Source organism: Barbus barbus (assembly GCF_936440315.1).
Source record: "Barbus barbus genome assembly, chromosome: 45".
NCBI classification, from domain to species: domain Eukaryota; kingdom Metazoa; phylum Chordata; class Actinopteri; order Cypriniformes; family Cyprinidae; genus Barbus; species Barbus barbus.
The window spans coordinates 20,791,837-20,814,345 of NC_136723.1; the positions used below are offsets into that span (position 1 = coordinate 20,791,837).

Sequence of the window (22,509 nt, forward strand, 5' to 3'; positions counted from 1 at the left end):
ACATTATTTTATATAATAATAAATTTAATATCTATCTATCTATAGTAAAGTGTATAAGTCTGTGGTATGTGAATGTGATATCCACTGACATAAACCCATTTATTACTTTGCCTGACAGAACTGTTCACTTATATTGTGTATTTACATGTGTTATGTTTATACAGTAATGCATGTGAAATTAACTATGCAGTGCTGTTAATATATATCAGTATTATTTTTTACATATTACAGTATTATCTTTAGATTTACTTTATCTGATTTTTTAAATATTTATTGTGTGTATTTGCGTTTTCTATGTTGTATAAGTTACAGGACGCATTACATTTACCTTTGGAATGGGTCTATTCTATCTATATTAAATCTGATTTATTAGAATTGTCCTGTGACTACACTCAGAAGTTTGGGGTCAGTTTATTTTGTTAAAGAAATTAATACTTTTGGGATGTATTAAATTGATCAAAAGTGAGAGCAGACATTTATAATGTTACAAAAGATTGCCATTTCAAATATATGCAGTTCTTTTGAACTTTCTATTCGTCAAAGTCCTGCATATTTCAAGGTTTCCACAAAAATATGAAGCGGTTTAATTTTTTTTACACACACATTTTGAAACTTTTTTTCAACATCGAAATGTTTTGCCATCACAGGAATAAATTACATTTAAAAAATGTATTAAAATAGAATAGATTTATTTCAAATTATCCGTTCTAATAAATTGTAATAACGTTTCACAGCATTATTTTTATTGCATTTTTTAAATCAAATGCATGCAAACTTGGTGAGCATAAGAAACATCTTACTGACCGCAAACTTTTGAACTGTAGTATGCATCGAAACCTAGTCACCATATTTTCTCTTTACATAACAGATTTGTTATAGATACAATCTATGATTTATCATATCAGAAGTTAGTAGAATATGATTTATCATATTAGAAAAACCCTGTCCTATATATATTTAGTCCCAAAAGGCTGTATTGATTTATAAATAAAGTTCCTTAAAGGTTGAGCAACCTTATTCCTTAAGAGTAACAGGACACCAACAGGACAAAGAATGATGAGAAATCATTCAAAAGTGGTCAAAGGTTGAGGATCTCTGAAGAACAAGTAACGATCACAGACTTTGAAACTCCTGCATGTGGAGTGATAAGATAAAAGTTAAGACATTTACTCTCAGTCTGATTTTATGTACATTTGATTATACAAGGCAGTAACAATCTCACAGAAATAAGCATCAGGAACAACCAGCAGAGTTCGATGTTAAAGAGGCTACTATTTTACATTAGTTACAGCTCAATCTCCAGCTTTAGAAATCATCATCATCGCAAATGTCCAGATACACGTCGAAAGCCTCGCGGTTGCAGTTTCCGTCAGGGGTGAAGACGTACTTGTGGAATGTCCCATCAACACATATGGCTTTAAAGAGAGACACAAGTGATGAGAAACTGACAAATCAATAAGGGTTCATTCAGATGTCTCGAAAGCCCACATACCAATAACAGAGTTGACATTTTTGGAGGTGTTCTTTCCGAAGGCACAGATGCAAGCGCACTCAGCCGGCACCGTGAAATTAGCCAGAGACCACTGACTGTCCACATACTGCCCGATGACCGGACCCACCTTTCCTACTCGCGCCAAACTAGAGAAGACAAGAAACCACACATAAAACCCAGTGATTAACTACAACTACTAGGACATTTCTAAAGAACACCAAGAATGTAACGAAAACTGTAATGAAATGACAATCAAGATTTTTTTAGTGGCATGATAAATCTTACGCAGAACGCCGGTTCAGTTTGGTGTCTTTCAGAGCAAATATGTGCACAGTTCCCTTGTCACTCGATGCACACAGAAAGGAGGAGTCATGGCTGAAATTTATACTGTAAACAACAAAAATGTCATATCGTTAATTATTGAATTATATAATTTCATTTCATCTATCATCAGAATAGGAGTTGTATATTTTATAACACTGCAATATGCATTTATTTATACTGAAGAACTTTGGACATACTTGAATCAAATGATGTTTTCTTTTGATCTAAAGGCTTCTGCTGAAATATTACTGAAATTGTTACTTAAATGTAAATGTTACTTAAATGAGTTCTATAGACCAGGGTTTCCCAAATGTGGTTCATGAAATGTTGATTATAATAATAATAAAATAAAATCACCTAACAAAAAAATTGCAATATAATTTTAATATGTTGTTAAATTAAATAGTTGTGCAGCCCTACAAACACATTTAAAAAACATAAATGTTTTAAAAAAAAAAAAAAAAAAAAAAAAATATATATAATTTCATTTCACAATTAAAAATAAAACACCAACTAAACGATATTATCAATATTTTATCTGTTTTCTTGCATGCCATGTGACCATTATCAGACATAGAACATGCAAATGTGTATTTAAATTAAATTGTAATAATAATAAATTACAATTTTAACTTACATTTACAGGGGATATTTCAAATAAATATTTTATGTCCAAGCAGTTCAGCTGACAAAGACATTTGGGAACCCCTGATATACACAAATAAAGTGTTTTCATATGAATTTCTTTGTAAAACTATATTTTAACAGTTTAATCAGTTGAATTCAGGTGTTCGGTATCTATGTGAACTCCTTCAACAGTCAATACTATTCAGAAAATATCCCGGGATGCACCTCATGAATTTAAGAGAATGTCCAAAGCGAGCAGAGCTGGAATCTTGATAAAGAAGCAGCTCAAATACAATACCAGTAGAGCGTAGCAGGGTCAGTTCCTCTTCGTAGTTCCACTAGCTTGTCTCGTGTTGTAGTGTCAAACAGACGGATCAGCGTGCCCTTTCTGGACGCAGACGCAACCACACTTCCAGGCTGGTTCAGTGCCAGACAGGCGATTTCACTCTGGTGGGCATTGATAGTGAAAGGAGCAGATGATGTGCCAGGTTTGGTGTTGGAAAGGTCCTGTCAATGAGTCATGAACAATGTTAAATAATAACACTACATAGTATAGTTTTACTACAAATATGTGAAAGGACTAGTTCATCCAAAAATGAAAATTTGATAAAAATTCACTCACCCTCAGGCTGTCCAAGATGTAGATGAATTTGTTTCTTCATCGAAACTTAAAATTTAGCATTACATCACTTACAATTTGATCCTCTGCAGTGAATGGGTGCCATCAGAATGAGAGTCCACATTTTTACTGGAGAAAGCAATATTATGGATAGAGGACTCGTATTTTAGACGGAAGCAATGGTTTGAGGTTAAAAACATTTTAATGATACATATATTTATTATAAGCATGGGCTGGAGGGGTGTGGATTACATGTGATTATTGTAATGTTTTTATCAGCTGTTTGGAGTCTCATTCTGACGGCACCTATTCACTAATGATAAATTTCTCCAAATCTGTTCTGATGAGGAAACAAACTCATCTACATTTACATTTTGACTACATAGTCAGCAAATTTAAATTTTTGGGTGAAAAATGGGGTAATTCGTTAAATTCAACTCACTACTGTTTGCACATAAGTCTTACCACTAACTGCAGGCTGCCACATTTGTGCCCAGGGAAAACCAACAACTGCTTTTCCAAACTAGGGCACAGGTCACACAAACCTACAAACGCAAAAAAAAAAATACATAAAACAAGTCAAGCATCTTTCTGATGAAACTATATGAAATTGCAAGCATTGCTCACAGTACCTTTCGGGTTATCTCGAGTGTCAAACTCAAACAGCTTGACAGGGCTGTCAGGAAAACTATATACGTAGATCCTGTTTTTCAGGACAATGATGATTCTTCAAGCACAAAGAGGAGACGTTATTAACATGAACAGAATTTTTAAGAGTAAAGATGAAGCACTGTTGTCTCATGGCTGTGTATCTTACTTGTCATGCCTCATGCGCACAGCCAGCACTGGTTTGGTGAACGTGAACTCAAGGACTAATTTGTCCTTGGGGTCTCGCACTTCCTGAGCATCATCCCAAATTAATACTGTCAGACATAAGATGAAACATGAAAATGAACAGCCCATTTAAAATCTGATAAAATTGAAGGGGGCAGTTTAAGTGTACTTTATCTAAGTATATAATTACACTTTAGAGTCCCAGTGTACCTGAGATTTCAGAGAATTTGGGGTTGATGCCGCCTCCCACCACAGCCAAGAGGTTTGATCGATGAAGCATTGAACACAGAGCAATGCTGCCCACCTGCTCGTGATCTATAACCAATCAAATCAACACAATTAACACAGATAACTCAACAAATAAGTTTATTAAAAGAAAAACAGACTTCTCTTACCTAAATGGCCCTTTTCCATTAAAGGTTCCACATTGTAAATACGAACACCTGTTTCCATGGCACAGCAGAAACAACCTAAATAACATGGAAAAAGTCAAAGCTAATGAATATAGTAAAAACAATCAATAGTATATCATTAAAACTGACTGACATTTTATTTATTTTTTGATAATACTGGCTTTATATCCCCTTTAATCAGTTCAAACATCCACTTTGTCAATACAATGCACTTTTCTTTTTCTCTCTCTCATTTGCAATCAAGAAATTATATCCTAGACATAGTATTATATTGGCCACCTTGCTGTCTAGATGTCGAAATAAAGAGGTCATCAGTCAATCACTCATTATTAGTAAATAAATATCGGTGATAAAGAGTTGGTTAACTTTAAGAGACAATATTATATGCAATAAGGCACTAAGGGTAATAGTTTTCTAAAATTACAAAAAAAAAAAAAAAAAAATCAATCAACCTAGCAGCATTAGTAATGCAATAGCAGGATGTTCTTAAGACTCACTCTGGTCCTGGTTGAACTGAAGGCTGTTGACTCCTCTCTGTTGGGCCATGGTGTCAGAGAAGAGTGCACTGCTGCTTTTCTGATATCTTCAGGGGTTTTATGGTCTAGATCTGTTCATCCTGGATGAGCAGGAGATAGCGGTTTAACATATTAAAGCTACCATTACCACAGAAAAACGACTTCCTTTTATAATATAATCAGGTTGTTATAGCATCTCACTCACCATTAAGATATTTAAAAGATCCAACGAATTGCCCTGATGCTAAACAAATAAATCAAAGTGATTTTATAATGTTTAATGCAAATTTGATAGCTCACATTAGGCAATAACCGCACAGCTGCGAAACGCTGTTGTTGTTGTTGTCGCTGCTTTCTTCTTCGATGATTAACACAGGACTGTGAACGGAGCACTGCGCCCCCTGCTGTAAAGGAGGACAACACATGAAAGACTTCTTCTTCTGGCTTTTTATGATGGTCTGCAAACAAACATGCATTCCCGCCACCTACTGAGCTGGAGTGTGGATCATTGATGGAATAGGAAGAAAGACTAAGCTGAAAAAAATAAAATAAATAATAATAAAAAAAACAATCTAAATCCTATTAAACAAATGTACCTCTCTTAAATATTTCATTAATGCTTTATATACTCTAGAATCTGATAAAGATCTCTTCCTTTTTCCTCCTCATTCCATTTTACTTGCCATTTGCCTTTTATAGCTGTTCTAATAATAGCCTTAACTTCTTTACAAAGTGGAATATTCATTTCTATATAAGATCATTTCAGCTCGTTTGCTAGATGATCCACTTCCTCATTTCCAACTACTCCCACATGTGCTGGAACCCACAAGAAACATATCTTGCTTCCTAATGTATTTTCCCTGTACATACTTAAAATAATTTCATGCAGAATATATTGTCTTGAGTATCTCCCACAACTTAGACTTAATAATGCTGAATAAGAATCTGAGCATATCACCACATTGATTGGTCGAGAATCCTCCATCCACCTGATAGCTAACGATATACCCTTTTACCAATTTGAACTTGATAATGTGGGATATACAGTATACTGCTGCTGAAGCTCGACCTGTTTACGGATCTTTAGATCCATCAGTGAAAACTGTTAGCATTGAACTATAATTATGCTCAAGATACTGCATAACCATTGCATCCTTAATTATCACTCTATTTTCATCATTAATCATTTTTTGCAAATTAAGAGCTACTAATGGTAAAGAGAAGAGCCATGGTTACACGACTACTGTTGGGCTCAATTCTACATTTATGATCCCTCTCGAAAGAGCTTCCTCTTCTGCAATCCATCCAAAACTATTAAGCTTAGCAGATTCATGTTCCCAACATTTTAACAACACTTTTTGAATTGAATGAGTTTCATTATGACAAATTCCCTCTACTGGCCCTTGTCTATCATGGCCTCCTAATAATCCCCATACACTTGATTGGCTCTATGACTCTCTCTCCTCTCCACCTGTAGCTGGTGTGTGGGGAGCGCACTGGTGCCGTTGTAGTGTGGCTGCCGTCGCATCATCCAAGTGGATGCTGCACACTGGTGGTGGTTGAGGAGAGACACCCCCACGTGATTGTAAAGCGCTTTGGGTGTACAGCAATATACAATAAAGCGCTATATAAATGCATCATTCATTCATATCTGTCCATTTCTCCACTTCATTAACTGCCCGTCTTAAAAAACTCAGACCAATAAAAATTGTTACATGTCAACAAGTGTCGAAGCAACCATACAAGAGGAGTTATTGTGATTTTTACATTCAAAGAGATATTATGCTACAACCTTATTTGGCCCATTTTAGCTGACTTCACCCTACATTTTACACTCAAAACATGACAGAAAAAAATCAACATTCAATAGTGCATTTTTAAATTAAAGCACAATTTTATTACTGATAATTCAATGACTTCATTTTTTAAACTCTATTTCCAGGTTTTCAAGTTTGTAAAAATGACTCCATATAGAGTAACTTTGATTCAATGCTTTAATTGAAAAAAAAAAAATGCATACCATCATCACATGATACAAAACGAGAAAAAAAGAAAGAAAAAAGTCACATGGGGAGATTACAGAAAAAAAAATCAATTTTAAAAATTTCAGCCTTTTAAATCAAATCATAAAAAATAAAACAATGTCTATGAAATGGACCAGATTAATCACAAACAACACATTTTTAGTCTGCTGCCTCATGTCAATAATCACAAAACGGGTTATTCATCTTCAGATCTTTCACAATCATAACCACATCTGTAAACATATGCAGCATCATCCACATGATTATTAACATATTCGCAAGCTCTCCATGAACTGAATGGTGAATAAGGCCATTTGGGTTTCTACAATGGAATGTAAATTACAAAATTGAGAAAGAAAAGGTGTGGCGGTGGAGAAGGCCGCTCATCGATAGTGCCGTGGCGGCGGGCTGTGATGCTGGAGCGGTGCTCGGCGGGAGGGTGGGCTATGGCGGGTCATGTGACGCGGGGGCGATCGGTAACGGGGCGGCGGTGACCCTCTGCTCTGGTATGGGGGTGAGTAACGTCCTCGAGACCTGGAGCGGGAGCGCGAGCGACCCCAGCTTGTGCCCCGCTCCTCCATCACTCTGATGTAGGACGTCTCTCCCTGAGCCACAAACAAACAATATTCAGAAACACAGACAGCAACAAACCACTGACTCCAGAGACGTTGGACAAAAACAAAGTTTATTTTTATTTTTTTTAATAACGTTTTGTAACACACATATATATCTTTGTATAGGATATACAGTCAAACCAAAAATTATTCAGACACCAGACATAATTTTAGATTTTTATAGAGGGTGCAGGACACTGTAGTACATTTATGTAAATGAGGATAGCAAAATAAAGTAAATTGTGACAGGCCTATTACACCCCAAAATTCTTCATACAGTGGACTACCAGTAAAATTGAAAAAAATTTGTGACCAAAAATAATTTAGACAACCTAACCATGTTTTGCTTAAGTGTTTTTCAAAATTAAGCACTGCTTGGTAATTGGTTGACCTAAATTGCTATTATCTGATTGTGACCCTAGACCACAAAATCAGTCATAAGGGTCAGTTTTTTGGATGGATGGATGGTTGGATGGAATCTGAGGGTGCAAAAAAATGTAAATACTGAGAAAATAACTATAGCGAATAAACTGTGATAATGTGAGAAATGTTGAAGGTGTCTGAATAAGTTTTGGTTTGACTGTAACTTTCAGTGAACTGTCACCTGGTCAGCTACTTAGATGTGCATTAAATATAAATAAATAGTAGGTTAAAAAAAAGTAAATATGATCACTACAATGCACTTAATATTAATTTTCTGTTTAAAAATTAGATTTTATATATTATATCATCATTAGCCCTGAAACCACCTGACCTCAGAAATCTATGCTAAATTAATAATAGATTATATACAAAAATCTTAAAACTATAGACTAACATATCCACTACCGTTTAAAGGTTTGGGATCAGTATGATTTTTTTTGTTTTAAAAGAAGCCTCTACTCCTCATCAAGGCTGCATGTATTTGATCAAAAATACAGTAAAAATAGCGAAAAATTTGTACATTTTTAAAATAATGTTTTCTATATGAATATTTGTTAAAATGGAATCTATTCCTTTGATAAAAGCAGAATTTTCAGCATCATTACTCCAGTCTTCAGTGTCACATGATCCTTCAGAAATCACTCTAATATGCTGATTTGCTTCTCAAGAAACATTTCTGATTGTTATAACAATGTTGCAAACAGTTGTGCTGCCCAATATTTTGGGGAAAGCATGATACATTTTATTTTCAGGATTATTTGATGAATAGAAAGTTCAAAAGAACAGCATTTATTTAAAATAGAATTTTTTTGGAACATTTAAATATCTTTACTGTAATTTTTTTAATTAATTTAATACATCGTATTAATTTCTTAAACTTACTGACCTATTTTTAATTAATTAAAAACAGAAATATATAACAGAACTAAAAGGTAAAAAATAAAAATAAATTATCAAAATAAAAATGAATAAGTTGAGAGAACAAAAATACAATTATTATTAATACAATGGTAGTCAATGGTAGTGTATCTAAAACTATATATGTTAAACAAAAATATCAATGTTTATCAATACGTATCTTCCCACAGGAATTAAATCATTAATGCATGAGAAGATTAAGAGATTAAAAAATAAACAGTTTTAGGAAAGGCAAATTTATTTTTTATTTTATTTTAAAAAAAATTATTAAAAAAACCCCAGAGGGATGAACTGAATTTGTCTGAATTTTATGTTAAATGAACGGAACCGGTTCCCCAGGACCCTGACCTGGTGGGATCTGAACTCTGTGGCGTCCAGGCGTCTCAGTGCGTACTCCATGTCCTCACGTCTGAGGAACTCGACCACACCCTCGCCATCACGCTGCACGTCAGCGAAACACACGTCTCCAGCCTCCCGCATGTGGTCCTTCAGATCCTGCCAGCTGCCGCTGGGAGGAAGACCTGCACACGGGCCAAAGGTGTTTATTATGCTACAGTCTAGATGTTCTGTACAAGAAAGTGCTGCAAACATCTTTGTAAAACCCCAGGTTTCATTAAACTTATGTTGAATTCAAGTTTTGAAGATGAATTATGGGTTTGGTGAGTAAATGACGACAACATTAATTTTGGAGTGGACTGTCTCTTACTCTTTAGTTAAATTGAGTTATTTTAGTATCATTGATTTACTACTACAATTTTTGTTAATATTTTGAATTAAATTTTATTTTTATATTTTCTGTTTAACGTTTCAGTCATTTTTGTGTGTGTTTTTTACCATTTCTGTTGTTTTTAAATATGTCTATACAGTTTTTATTCACTTTTAGTTCCGTTTTGAAGTTATTTTACTACAAGATGAACTAAATGAAAATGAGAATTGTTGCCTTGGTAACTTGTTAATATTTTTTATTACATTTTACGTTTATATTTCCTGTTTTCATTTTAATTCTAGTGAACGTTTTAGCAATTTTTTTAGTGTTTTTACCATTTAAGTTGTTTATAAATATGTCTATACAGTTTTTATTCACTTTTAGTTATTTTACTATGAGACAAACTAAATGAAAATGAGAATTGTTGCCTTGGCAACTAGCTGAAATAAAATAGATTTATTAAATATTTTATTTAATTTATTTTATATTTTCAAAATGAAATTTAAGATTTTTTATTTAAACTGAAGTTTTTAATAGTTTTATTAAACTATAGTAACCCTGCTATACAATTCATTGAAGCAGGACTATCAGGACTATCATTTTAAGTTGTATTATTCTTGCATGAAGCCTCAAAGCTCTTAACTCACCCGTCACAATAACGCGAAACTCAGATCTGCGCGTCGGGGGCCCAAACCTTCCCCGCGGACCTCCTCCCGCAGGTCCACTAAATTTGGATCCGGAAGATCGTGGATATTCCACACGCAGCTTACAGTCTCCAAATCCATATCCATTCCTTCCAAAGACGGCGTCCTCCGCATCCCTAGAGGAAGAGAGGAAAGTGCTCCTAATTTTCGTTCTACACGTGAAAAAGCCTCGTCCGTGTTCTCGGAGGCCTCGCGACTCACCGTGGATCCTCAAATCGCACAAAGGCAAATGGGATGGTGCCTCTGTTGTTCTTCAGCTCAATATCCCGAATTTTTCCATATTTGTAGAAGAGATCCTCAATGTCCCTCTCCTGGATGTCCATGGGAAGGTTTCCCACGTAGATTCGTCCGTCCGACATGGCTTGAACCCTGGACCTGCAGCCTTCGAGGAAATAGAGCGTTTTCCACGTCAGGGCGTTCAGAACATCCAAACTCTAGTCCGTCCTTCTAAAAGCCTCTATTTACAACTCTAAACTCTGGCAGTTGCAGAACATGTCGAGTTCAAGAAACCCAGCATAGGAGCCTCCAGGACCACAGTCTGAAAACTTAGAAACAAGGACAATCAATTAAAATGGACACATATGAGGGACAGATGAGGAACAAGGGCCTGATGCCTCCAATCCACCATGAAACATTTGAATAACGTCTGCAAACCACATTTACATCTGATGCACTAATTCATTAGCCTGTAAATTATAATTAACCTCGTTCTGTAGGGCAAATATCACCTCAGTTTGACATTTGTGAGCCTGGACCGCAAAACCAGTCATAAGTAGCATGGGTATATTTGTAGCCAACAATACATTATTGTTTGGGTCAAAATGATCAACTTTTCTTTTATGCCAAAAATCATTAGGATATTAAGTAAAGATCATGTTCCACAAAGATATTTTGTAAATTTTACAACCGTAAATATATCAAAACTTAATTTTCAGTAATATGCATGGCTAAGAACTTCATTTGGACAACTTTAAAGGCGATTTTCCTCAGTATTTAGATTTTTTTGCAACCTCAGTTTCCAGATTTTCAAATATCTCCAAATACTGTCCTATCCTAACAAACCATACATCAATGGAAAGCTTATTTATATAAATCTCTATTTAAAAAAACTGAACCTTATGACTGGTTTTGTGGTCCAGGGTCAAATATAATACATATTAAGTGATCATACTTCTAGCTAAGGCCTAGAAAAATGACTTTTAATATGTTAAAATGGCACGCAACATACATTTTAATGGCAGGACATAATAAGTAACTGCTAAATCAACCTCTGATATGAGCTTTGTAAAGATAATCGCTATGCAAATATGTGTTTTAATATGTAATACTACAATCTGTTCATATTTAATCTACTTTTAGATTTTGATAATTCAATAAAAGAAGTCGAATGCAAATCAGAGGACAGCCATGACAGCTGCTAACAATGCTAACATCTCACTTTACGCATTTAATTCGTTATTTAATTCAAAATATCAACCTAAACCCGTTCATTTCCACTACACTATATATAGTAGTCAACTTAAACAATCTAAAATTGTGATATTTGTGTTTAATAACAATACAACACAATCACATTAGCATACTAGCTGTTAGCTTCTTTGTTGAGACAACTGCTCAAGCAAAATGACAAACACCAGCAAATAATGAGGTCGGCCTTTTTTCTCATGGACGAATATGGTTAAAGATTAATTATAGCTGAAATTAATAGTTTGATTTACCTCTGTATTTTGCAAGCTCGTAATAAAAACCGAGGATAAACAAGCGCACGCGCTTTCCCTCCCCGGATCAGGAAGTGACAGAAACTTCCGCCCCCTTCAGGCTGCAACGAGCAACTGCAGCAGACGGCTGAAACCTGTACAAAATACAGACGAAACACCATTAATGCAGCCTTTCTTCTTCTTCTTCTTTTGGTTCAATGGCTGTTCACTCCTTAGAAGTATTAAAATGTAGCCTTTAGCGGGGTTAATACAGTTTAAATAAGATAGATGAATACAGAGATACAGATTTGTGACTTCAGCTCAGACGCAGTGACTTCCATAGTCATATATTAAATAATAATTAATTTATATTAATTTATAATTACTTTATACACTAATTCATTTATATTCTATTTGTACATTTCAATAAAAAATTAAAATAAACATTAAATGTATTAATTTAATAAACCACTTTTCTTGTTTCCCAGCCTGACTGTCTACAAAGTGCTCCCACTAATACCAACCCATACCCCGGTTTAGGATGTTTCTATGGTAAAACTAATATTATATAATACTAATTACTCTTTTTTAATGAAATTATTTAATTTTATAATCTATATTTAGCAGATTTGATCATGAGGGAGATATAGTACACGTGTTATTTAAACAGTCCTGAATCAAACTATGCATTTTCATTAATACATAATAGTGATGGATCATGAATAAACCCTTGCTGGGTTTGAAATATGTACATCAAATCATAAAGAGGCTTTTTTGACTGATTGTGCATAACACAAAAGTCAATAACACAATGATATTGGGAGCTTATATTAGAAAACGTGCACAATATAATATTTGTGAATACAAGCATGTAATTTGAGGACAGCTCAGAAATATTTTGTTTTGCATCATTCAATATTAAGAATGATATTCCTGTCTTTTATGCTCTGTTCCACAGAGAGCTGATCTGTAATGTAAGAGCCTAAATGCTTAAAGAGGCTAATATTTCCATACAATCCTTCTCTAATCTTCATCTGTACTCAAAGTACTCAAATGTACTCAAAGTTATAATCCTGAGTGGTTGAGCTGTCCAGGTCAAACCAGGCGTGTAGCAGAGGTTGCTGTTGAGGCATCTGTCTGAGAAGAATAACCATGGTTCTCTGATATCTGTTATTGTTCACATGACATGTAGGTTGTCATATCTTCTTCACAGTGTTGGGAAGTAACTAGTTACATGCAACTAATTTTTATTTTTGGGGAATTTTCATTGGTGGTAAGAATTACTCTGGATAAACGCATATGCTGAAATATGAGTCTGCTTCATGAATCTGCTCATAAGTTGTTGTATTAAAAAACACTTACTGATTAATAAAAATGTTAAACACAAGTCTGAATGCACATGTAGATATCGCACAGTTCAACATGACAGAACATGAGCAGGGTGTGTGTGTGTGTGTTACAGAGCGGGATTGCCCACATCAGACAATTCATAAAACATGAAACAAGTTAACAGTGAAGCTGAGCTTTTCATGTTCTTATTAAATCACAGATGGGTGTGTTCTCCTATTGCACGATCCAGACAGACACTGTATCACCTACAAACATCAGAGGGTAATACAGCGTCCCGCCCCATTCACAGAAAACAGGAGCGAATGTTTCTCTGTCACCAGTAGCACAGGTTCTCACGGCTGGATAAGAGCTGCGTGTGTATCCATCATATCAATACATTACAGTTTTGAGCTCTGTTAGCTCTGTCTTTGGTCATGATGGGAGATCTTTGGGCTTATTTTGGGAATTAATGTGATCATGCAATCCTGCTTAACAAGGACTGATCAGGTAGGCATGCAACATCTAAATCTTTTATGAAATCAATCTGCAAACTGGCTGTTTGATACAAATTCTGTACAATAAATGCAAGAATATTGTATTAATTTCATAATGTGATTTCAGATCAAAGCCTTTGAGTATGCATGAGTGGACTTGTGTTGAATGTCTTGTGATGCATATCTGACATGCCTTTCACAAATTTACAGGTTTAACAGCATTTTTGTCATTCTTTAAATTCTCGAAATATGAGAAAATATGAACACAAATGTAGATCATGCTTCTTATAGATAAAATAAACGAAAATAATAATAATACTTTTTAAATGTATTGTATTTCTCATTTTCATATAGTTTAACTTGATGTACTAAAATAACAAACTAAAACTAAAATAAATTTGAAAAATATTAAAACAAATATTTAAAAAACACAAAACTACTAAACCTGAATCAAAACAGAAAATATATAAATATAAACCAATTCAAACTATTTATAAAACTATAGCAGCATATGAATTATATTAAAACAACACAGATGTATTTTAGTATAATAATTAAGTTAATTAAATTATATTATGATTAATCTTTTGCAAAAAAACAACAACAACACACACACATAACAAAACTACAAAAAATCAACTAAAATAAAAAATAACCATGGCAATAATGAGTATATACTAATTCTAAACCTCAAGTTGGTTAGTTTTGTCCACTTATTTAGAAATATTATACATCACTGATCTCACTTCGTATAGTAAATGCTGGGTTTATAAATTGATCTGAAATGTTTAGCTGGAGATTAAGGCAGATATTGAATCTTTGAAACAGGAGTTGTTCTTGTAAACACTTGCAAACGGCTGTTTAGTGTGTCAACAGAAAGTATAAGACACTGTTTCTGTACAAATACTGACTGAGACGCGTGCATACAAATCCACCAAACTAGTTTCTAAACACTATTTACACAACAGCGATGATGATTATGATACTCGGACAATTTAGCTGGACAGGTATAAATATGCAAAATATGTCTTATAAAACTCATTATTATGAAACTCAGAGGACAGTTACAACACTGCACATGTTAAAAACGAGTCTGACTAGCAGTCAGTCGACAGGTAGTCTTAATTAAATGTACTGTGCAGACGTCCTTCTTTCCCAAACAGAGTAGTCTATTTTCAATCAAAATTAAAATTTTTGTCATTTTTGGGGATTTTTTCAAAAACTATTTCACATGGTCAAAATGGCCGGCCTACAAAAAATAGCTTGTAAGTCTCTGATTCTGCTTTATTTTCACCAAATCTCGGATTCTATCATTTAGTCAATTGTTTTCTTTCAATTAGCACAAGATTTGTATTTATTTTAAAAACTGATTGATCGTAGGTCTCATTGATCTGAGCTTTCACACTTCAAGTTATGAGTGAATATTGTCAAAATTATGCAGAAATCAAGATGCTGGTAAGATAAGGTGTGCCTTAGGCTGGCCACAATAAAAGGCCACTCTAAAATGTGCAGTTTTACTGTATTGGGGGGTCCGAAATATTTTAGACATTTTAGAGTGGCCTTTTATTGTGGCCAGCCTAAGGCACACCTGTGCAATAATCATGCTGTCTAATCTGCATCTTGACATGCCACACCTGTGAGGTGGATGGGTTATCTCGGCAAAGGAGAAGTGCTCACTAACACAGATTTAGACAGATTTGTGAACAATATTTCAGAGAAACAGGCCTTTTGTGTACATAGAAAAAGTCTTAGATCTTTGACTTCAGCTCATGAAAAATGGGGGCAAAAACAAAAGTGTTGCGTTTATAATTTTGTTCAGTGTATAAGCAATTTTTAAAAAGCATTTTTTTTTTTTTTTTTTTTACCAGAAACACCAAATAAGGTGAAGGAGTTTCAGCACAGCACAAGGGTTGAATGACTATAATGTGAGTTTTTGTTAAATGGTCCTAGTTTTTGTTAGTTAGTTTCACCACATCCATAGTTTTTCTTATCTGTTTTACGAAAGTATATGTGATTGTTTTACCCTTTCGGGCCACGCTGATAGCTGTGTCCCCCTCTCTTATAAAATGCCTGCTATACACCCCTGCTAACTTGTAAGACTGGTCTAAGCAGTTTATGCAAGTGGCCACAGGTTTAGAAAGAGTGGATTCATTTTTCTGTGTATGATTTGATTTCAAGGATCCAGGAGAGTTTGGAAGGGCGAATCAAATGGGGAATCGAGGCAAGCGACTGGTACAAAAGCTGTTTTTGGCAGTGTCTGTGATTTGCATCATGGGTTTCTACTGTTTGACTACATCAACCCTCCTTGCTACAAACAGGTAAGGTATATATTTGTTATGTTTTTTTTATATATTTATATGTTTTTGCATTATTTGGCTGCCATATGACACACTGTATATAAAAATATCTCATTAAATTTACATTAAAATTCACTGTAAAAATACTGTGACAATGCTTATAGCATCAGAAGCCTGTATATTTCACATCTTATAACAATGCATTTAATTAAATTATGTAAATTATGAAATTATGTTAACACCTTGATCTGCCAAACTGTGCTTTTTACCGTATAATAGGCTGATAACCATGATAATAATACGTGTGGTAAATCAGGAAGCCAAATGATGAATCAGATTTCGTAATAAGTCCATGGCCTACCCATAAAATAAGGCTAATACACATGTTTAGACAAAACACCATCATGGAAACATGTTAAACATCAATTAAATAACCTGAAATGTAACACAAAACACCTAATGTATGTTACTGATAATGAAAATGAGGAAAATTTTTATTATTTAAATAAAATGTAATGTCATGCAAAGACTTCTGGAAATTACCTTTTAGAGTTTTTTTAAACATGGTAACTCATAGTTTTTAGCATCAAAAACATAAATTTGACAGTAATTAACAATATTTCTACGGTAAAATTACATACAATTACATAAACCATTTTAATTTTTTCAGCATGCTAACATAATTAATTTCACTAAATAACTGTTATTATTTACTATAATATTTAGAATTTGTTCTGTAAAAATGTAAAATATATGATAAATTATACATGCATTTTATATAAATTGCTGCTTGAAAGTTTGTGAACCCTTTAGAATTGTCTATATTTCTGCATAAATATGACCCATTCATCATCAGATTTTCATATAAGTCCTGAAAGTAGACAAAGAGAACCGAATCAAACAAGTGAGAGAAAAATATTTTCTTTGTCATTTTTTTATATAGACCACATAGTGTTACATATGGGAAGTCGTGGCCTAATGGTTAGAGAGTCGTAATCGTAATCCAAAGGTTGCGGGTTCGAGTCACAGGTCCGGCAGGGATTATAGGTGGGTGGAGTGAATGTCCAGCGCTCTCTCCACCCTCAATACCACGACTGAGGTGCCCTTGAGCAAGGCACCGAACCCCCAACTGCTCCCGCAGCATAAATGGCTGCCCACTGCTCCGGGTGTGTGTTCACGGTGTGTGTGTGTTCACTGCTATGTGTGTGCACGTTGGATGGGTTAAATACAGAGCACGAATTCCGAGTATGGGTCTCCATACTTGGCCATATGTCATTTCACTTCACTTCACATATGTGTGCGTTGCAAAAGTATGTGAGTCTTTACTTTCAGTATCTGGTGTGACCCCCTGGTGCTGCAGTAACTGAAGGTAAAGTTTCTTGTAAATGCTGATCAGTCCTGCACACAATATTTTAATTGGATTAAGGTCTGGACTTTGACTCAGCCGTTCCAAAACATTAACTTTGTTCTTCTTTAACCATTCTTTGGTAGAATGACTTGTGTGCTTGGGGTTGTTGTCTTGCTGCATGACCCACGTTCTCTTGAGACTCTGTTCTTAAACAGATGTCTCAACGTTTTCCTTTAGAATTTGCTGGTATATTTCAGAATTAATTGTTCCATCAATGATGGCAGGCTGTCCTGGCCAAGATGCAGCAAAACAGGCCCAAGCCATGATACTACCACCACCATATTTCACAGATGAGATAAGATTCTTAAGCTGGAATGCAGTGTGTTCTTTTCTCCGAACATAATAGCTTCTCATTTAAACCAATAAGTTCTATTTTCTCCAATAGTCCTCTGACTTGTCCACATGATCTTTAGCAAGCAATTTTATTTTTTGAGAACAGTGCTTTCTTCTTGCAACTCTCCCATGGTTGCTCAGTGTTCTCCTGATGGTGGACTCATGAACGTTAACATTAGCCAATGTGAGAAAGGCCTTTAGTTGCTTAGAAGTTACCCTGGGAACTTTTGCAACCTCACAGACTATTACACGTTCTGCTTTGGAGTGATCTTTGTTGGTCGACCACTTCTCGGGAAGGTAACAGTGGTCTTTAATTTCCTGTCTGACTGGATTTGTGGAGTCCAAACTCTTTAGAGATGGTTTTGTAACATTTTGTAGCCTGATGAGCCACATCAACTCTTTTACCGAGGTCCTCCATCATTTCCTTTGTTCGTGACATGATTCACTTCCACAAACATGATCAGACTTTGATAGATATTTGTTCTTTGAATAAAACAGGTCATGTACTGACATTTGATAGTCATTGCACTGACTGAAAACACCTCTGCACAGACGGACTCTAATTTCACCTTTAAATTAACTGCTAATCCAAGAGATTCACATACTTTTGCCACTCACAGATATGCAATATTGGATCATTTTCTGGAATAAATAAATGACAAAGAAAATATTTTTGTCTCATTTGTTTGATTGGGTTCTCTTTGTCTACTTTCAGGACTTGTGCGAAAATCTGATTATGTTTTGGGTCATATTTATGCAGAAATATAGAAAATTCTAAAGGCTTCACAAACTTTCAAGCAGCACTGTATGTATTATGAGAATGCCTTTAATCGTAACCTAAATGCAACTCGAAAGTAAGTCTGAAGTAAAACGGAATAAAAGTTAAATATAACTGCTTTATTTTCAAATATAATGCAAATATAAGTCTTTTTAATCTTTATGTTTTCATATTTGAGGCATTTCTATTAAAATAGCATATTCAAATTAGTATTTAATTGATATATTTCATTATATTCAATAAATTAAATTTAAAGGCCAATTTCCCACACTCTTAAAAATGAAGGTGCTTCACGATGCCATAGAAGAACCTTTTTGTCTAAATGTTCCATAAAGAAACTTAAACATCTGAAGCAACTTTCTGTTTCATAAAAGGTTCTTTGTGGCAAAATAAGGTTCTTCAGATTATAAAAAGGTAAGAAAGAGATGGTTCTTTAAAGAACTGTTGACTGAATGGTTCTTTGTGGAACCAAAAATGGTTCTTCTATGGCATCGCTGTGAAGAAGCTTTTAAGCACCTTTATTTTTAAGAGTGCATGTACTTTGAATTCTTCAAAAGGGATCAAATTGACATATTGTAATCAAAACCCCAGTGATTGTGACAGTTTGTGTTTATTTCTGTCTTTTCAGTGTTTCTCTGGCCCCTTGTGCACCAAACGTTCAAGTGCGTAACAATTCACAGCGAACTCTCAAAGCAGATGCGACCTGCACGCCTCGAGTCAACCTGATGTTCATGAAGACCCACAAGACGGCCAGCAGCACTTTGATGAACGTTCTCCTGCGCTTCGGAGAAAAGCACCAGCTGAGGTTCGCTCTCCCAGATGGCCGTAACGACTTCTTCTACCCGTCGAGCTTCTTCCGAACCCAAGTGAAGAGCTACCAGCCAGGCCTATGCTATAACATCGTGTGCAACCACATGCGATTCAATGCACCCGAAGTGGAGAAGCTGCTCCCGGCAGATGCCTTCTTCTTCACCATCCTACGAGATCCTGCAGAGCTTTTTGAGTCTTCGTTTCACTACTTCAAAGCCTACGTGCCTCAAACGTGGAGAATCTCTGGAGAAAACCAATTGGAGGAGTTTCTCAGTGATCCCAACCGCTACTTCAACCCACAGGGAATCAACGCTTTCTACCTCAAGAATCTACAGTTTTTTGACTTCGGCTTCGAGAATAATTTGGAAGCTGATGATGTGAGAGTCCAAGAAAGCATTGAGTACATCGAAAAGCGCTTTCAGTTGGTTTTAATTTCGGACCACTTTGAGGAATCGCTCATTCTGCTTAAAGACGCTCTGTGCTGGCAGATGGACGACTTGCTGTTTTTTAAACTCAATGCTAGGAAAGTCACGTCTGTGTCTCCCATGAGCCCTGAACTGAGGACTCGAGCTCGGGAATGGAACGGAGCCGACTGGCGACTTTATCGTCAATTTAACGCCACTTTCTGGGCGCGTGTGGAGAACTACGGCCGGAGCCGAATGGAGGAGCAGGTGAGGGAGCTGCGCAGGAGAAACGCGGAGATGGAGGCCCTCTGCATTGACGGCAGAGGAGCCGTGGAGGCGGCGGACATCACGGATGGACACATGAAGCCCTGGCAGCCCATCGGAAAAGCTTCCATACTAGGATATAACCTGAGGAGCGACATCGAGCAACAGTATGAGGAGGTCTGCAGGAAGATGCTGACCCCTGAGATCCAGTATCTGACTGATTTAGGAGTCAATCTATGGGCCACTAGGTTATGGGGCTGGTTTAAAGATAGTATTGTTCAGTTTAGGTTGAATTAGTCTAATTGCTTCATTGATTTATATATTAATTGAAAAATAATTATTTATATATTTTATATTACTCCCACTGGTGTTCATTTGTTGGACTTACATTAACAATACACTCTTAAAAATAAAAGTGCTTAAAAGGTTCTTCACAGCGATGTCATAGAATAACCATTTTTGGTTCTACAAAGAACCATTCAGTCAAAGGTTCTTTAAAAAACCATCTCTTCCTTACCTTTTTTAATCTGAAGAACCTTCATTCGACACAAAGAACCTGAAGGTTCTTCAGATGTTAAAGGTTCTTCATGGAACCATTTAGACAAAAAGGTTCTTCTATGGCATCGTGAAGCACCTTTATTTTTTAAGAGTGTAACTCAAGGTTGTCTCTAGTTATATTTTATTTAAGCCCGGGGGGGTCAAAAGAATGTGGAAAAAATTTATAAATAATAAAAAAGTAAGATTAAAATAAATAAATAAATAAAATAAGCAATTTTTAATTTAAAAAAATTATTTAAAAGTATACAAACAAACAATGACTAAAATAAATAAATAAATGACAAAAAACAAAAGATAAAGATGTAATTTATAAAAAATAAAATGTAATCACATATCCAGGGTTGACAGATGTAAAAGTAACCCAATTCCACAGTAAAACCGCAGACGTGGCAACCCTGCATATATCATGCAAAGACTTCTGAAAATAAGAGTTTACTGTTTTTATCTCCAAAAAACATATATTTGACTTTATTTGACAGGTTTTACAGTTTTATCTTAAATTTACATTTAAATGCCGTAATTTCATTAACTGATCTATTACCAACCTACTGAAGTACACTGTAAAACCTAACAGTGAAATTCGTTAAATTAAATGAGTTAATTTAACGGGTCATTCCTGTTATACAGTGACTTTTCTGTCTCTATGATTTACTTATTCATATTTTCTCTAAAATAGTCACATATTTATTAGAAATTGCTTAAATTATACATAATAGGTCTACTGTACTTTATCACTTAAACAGAGATAATAGACATAAAAAAAATATATTTTTTTTTACACACCTTTTTATTGATACAGGCATTCAGTTTTATCAAGTCCTCAGTGCAAAGTAATCAACTTACACTAGTCATCTTCCACCCTGTTAGTATGTGCTCCCTCGCCTTCCAAAATAGACTACAATTCCACTGAGATCATTTTCAGGAAGTGATATTGTTTATTGTTTAAGTATATATAAAATACTGTGCAGAACCATTAAGCTCCCAGGTCTCTGGTAGAGAACCCGAGCTTGGAGGAAAAAAATACCACCCAACTAGGGCGAGCAGGGAAATATACAAATATTTAATCCTGTTTTGTTGGATATCCTCATAAGCGCAGTTTAAAATGAGTTAGATAACATCTTAAATTAACTTAAAGAGTTGTGAGAAAATGAGATGTGCATCAGAGCAAAAAAGGTATCAAATCAAAAAACAAAGGTAATAGCAATAATTATATGGACTAGTCTATATTTAATTTATAATTTATGCAGTTAAGACTGTATGATAACTTTATTTCTGTATATTACCTACAAACAAAGTTGGTCCTTTAAAGGTTTTTTTTACATGTAGTTCATATGCTGAGATGGTTCTTTGCATTATACTTTTTTCCTGCCTTTTGTTTTTCCAATCTGTAACCGTCAAAGCCTGATTTCTGGTTCTTTATGGAAACTTATAAAAAAGGGTTCTATTTAGCACCAAAAAGGATTCTGCTATTGTTTCAAACCAAAGAACCCCAATTTGGTATTGTTTAGAACCATTTTTCTTAAGCGTGTACCTGTTAGACAGGTAGGATGGCCACATAAATATGACATTGTTATAATGGGTTTATGTGAAGATTGTTTTAAGTTCACTTAAATTAAAAGTTATTTTTAAAGCCTGATAAATGCTGAATTTGATTGTAGTTATACCCACATAGCTATTTTTTGTATTGTTTTGAAACAATATTATACAGGTGCAGTTCCACACATTACAGATGGCAAATCATGCAGGACAATTACGGAAAGCTGAATTTGCTGTTAGAACCTGTTAACACTGGTGTTCCACCCTGTTATGCTCCGTTCCAGCCTGTTATGATCCGTTCCACCCTGTTATGCTCCGTTCCACCCTGTTATGCTCCGTTCCAGCCTGTTATGCTCCGTTCCAGCCTGTTATGCTCCGTTCCACCCTG

General features: G+C 35.0%; 3 protein-coding genes across 6 annotated transcripts; 1 reads left to right on the forward strand and 2 right to left on the reverse strand.

Moving 5' to 3' along the window:
* Positions 1-563: 563 nt before the first annotated feature.
* On the reverse strand, positions 564-5,206 carry LOC306864101 (WD repeat domain phosphoinositide-interacting protein 4-like). Of its 2 annotated transcripts, none has more exons than XM_079407816.1 (11): positions 5,030-5,206; positions 4,807-4,925; positions 4,292-4,366; positions 4,107-4,211; positions 3,880-3,985; positions 3,695-3,789; positions 3,528-3,607; positions 2,742-2,950; positions 1,778-1,879; positions 1,493-1,638; positions 564-1,415 (listed from the first exon to the last, which is right to left on the reverse strand). In XM_079407816.1, the coding sequence occupies exons 2-11, from the start codon at positions 4,853-4,855 to the stop codon at positions 1,306-1,308; spliced, it is 1,077 nt and encodes a 358-aa protein (XP_079263942.1). In that variant the 5' UTR covers positions 4,856-4,925; positions 5,030-5,206; the 3' UTR covers positions 564-1,305. The 2 variants fall into 2 exon arrangements, with proteins under 2 accessions (XP_079263942.1, XP_079263943.1); XM_079407817.1 differs by having other exon boundaries at positions 670-1,415; positions 5,125-5,204.
* A 1,489-nt stretch (positions 5,207-6,695) lies between these two features.
* Positions 6,696-12,049, reverse strand: LOC306864560 (serine/arginine-rich splicing factor 9-like). Of its 3 annotated transcripts, none has more exons than XM_079408655.1 (5): positions 11,932-12,049; positions 10,415-10,758; positions 10,157-10,329; positions 9,152-9,324; positions 6,696-7,453 (listed from the first exon to the last, which is right to left on the reverse strand). In XM_079408655.1, the coding sequence occupies exons 2-5, from the start codon at positions 10,570-10,572 to the stop codon at positions 7,232-7,234; spliced, it is 726 nt and encodes a 241-aa protein (XP_079264781.1). In that variant the 5' UTR covers positions 10,573-10,758; positions 11,932-12,049; the 3' UTR covers positions 6,696-7,231. The 3 variants fall into 3 exon arrangements, with proteins under 3 accessions (XP_079264781.1, XP_079264783.1, XP_079264782.1); XM_079408657.1 differs by having other exon boundaries at positions 6,698-7,453; positions 10,415-10,595; positions 11,932-12,036; XM_079408656.1 differs by having other exon boundaries at positions 6,698-7,453; positions 10,415-10,751; positions 11,932-12,000.
* Positions 12,050-15,941: 3,892 nt separating this feature from the next.
* On the forward strand, positions 15,942-20,324 carry LOC306863819 (galactosylceramide sulfotransferase-like; the record flags this gene model as incomplete). The annotated part of the gene is made up of 2 exons (XM_079407363.1): positions 15,942-16,051; positions 19,178-20,324. The coding sequence occupies 2 exons, from the start codon at positions 15,942-15,944 to the stop codon at positions 20,322-20,324; spliced, it is 1,257 nt and encodes a 418-aa protein (XP_079263489.1).
* Positions 20,325-22,509: the final 2,185 nt, after the last annotated feature.

Excerpts from the sequence above, each read along its gene's own strand:
- LOC306864101 (XM_079407816.1), bottom strand. The coding sequence starts at position 4,855 with ATGGCCCAACAGAGAGGAGTCAACAGCCTTCAGTTCAACCAGGACCAG. Across the intron at positions 3,790-3,879 it reads GTGCGCATGAGGCATGACAA|AATCATCATTGTCCTGAAAA; the intron begins GTAAGATACACA and ends TTGTGCTTGAAG. Across the intron at positions 1,639-1,777 it reads AAACTGAACCGGCGTTCTGC|TTTGGCGCGAGTAGGAAAGG; the intron begins GTAAGATTTATC and ends TGTCTTCTCTAG.
- LOC306864560 (XM_079408655.1), bottom strand. The coding sequence starts at position 10,572 with ATGTCGGACGGACGAATCTACGTGGGAAACCTTCCCATGGACATCCAG. Across the intron at positions 10,330-10,414 it reads GTGCGATTTGAGGATCCACG|GGATGCGGAGGACGCCGTCT; the intron begins GTGAGTCGCGAG and ends CTCTTCCTCTAG. Across the intron at positions 9,325-10,156 it reads GTTTCGCGTTATTGTGACGG|GTCTTCCTCCCAGCGGCAGC; the intron begins GTGAGTTAAGAG and ends GCCCGTGTGCAG.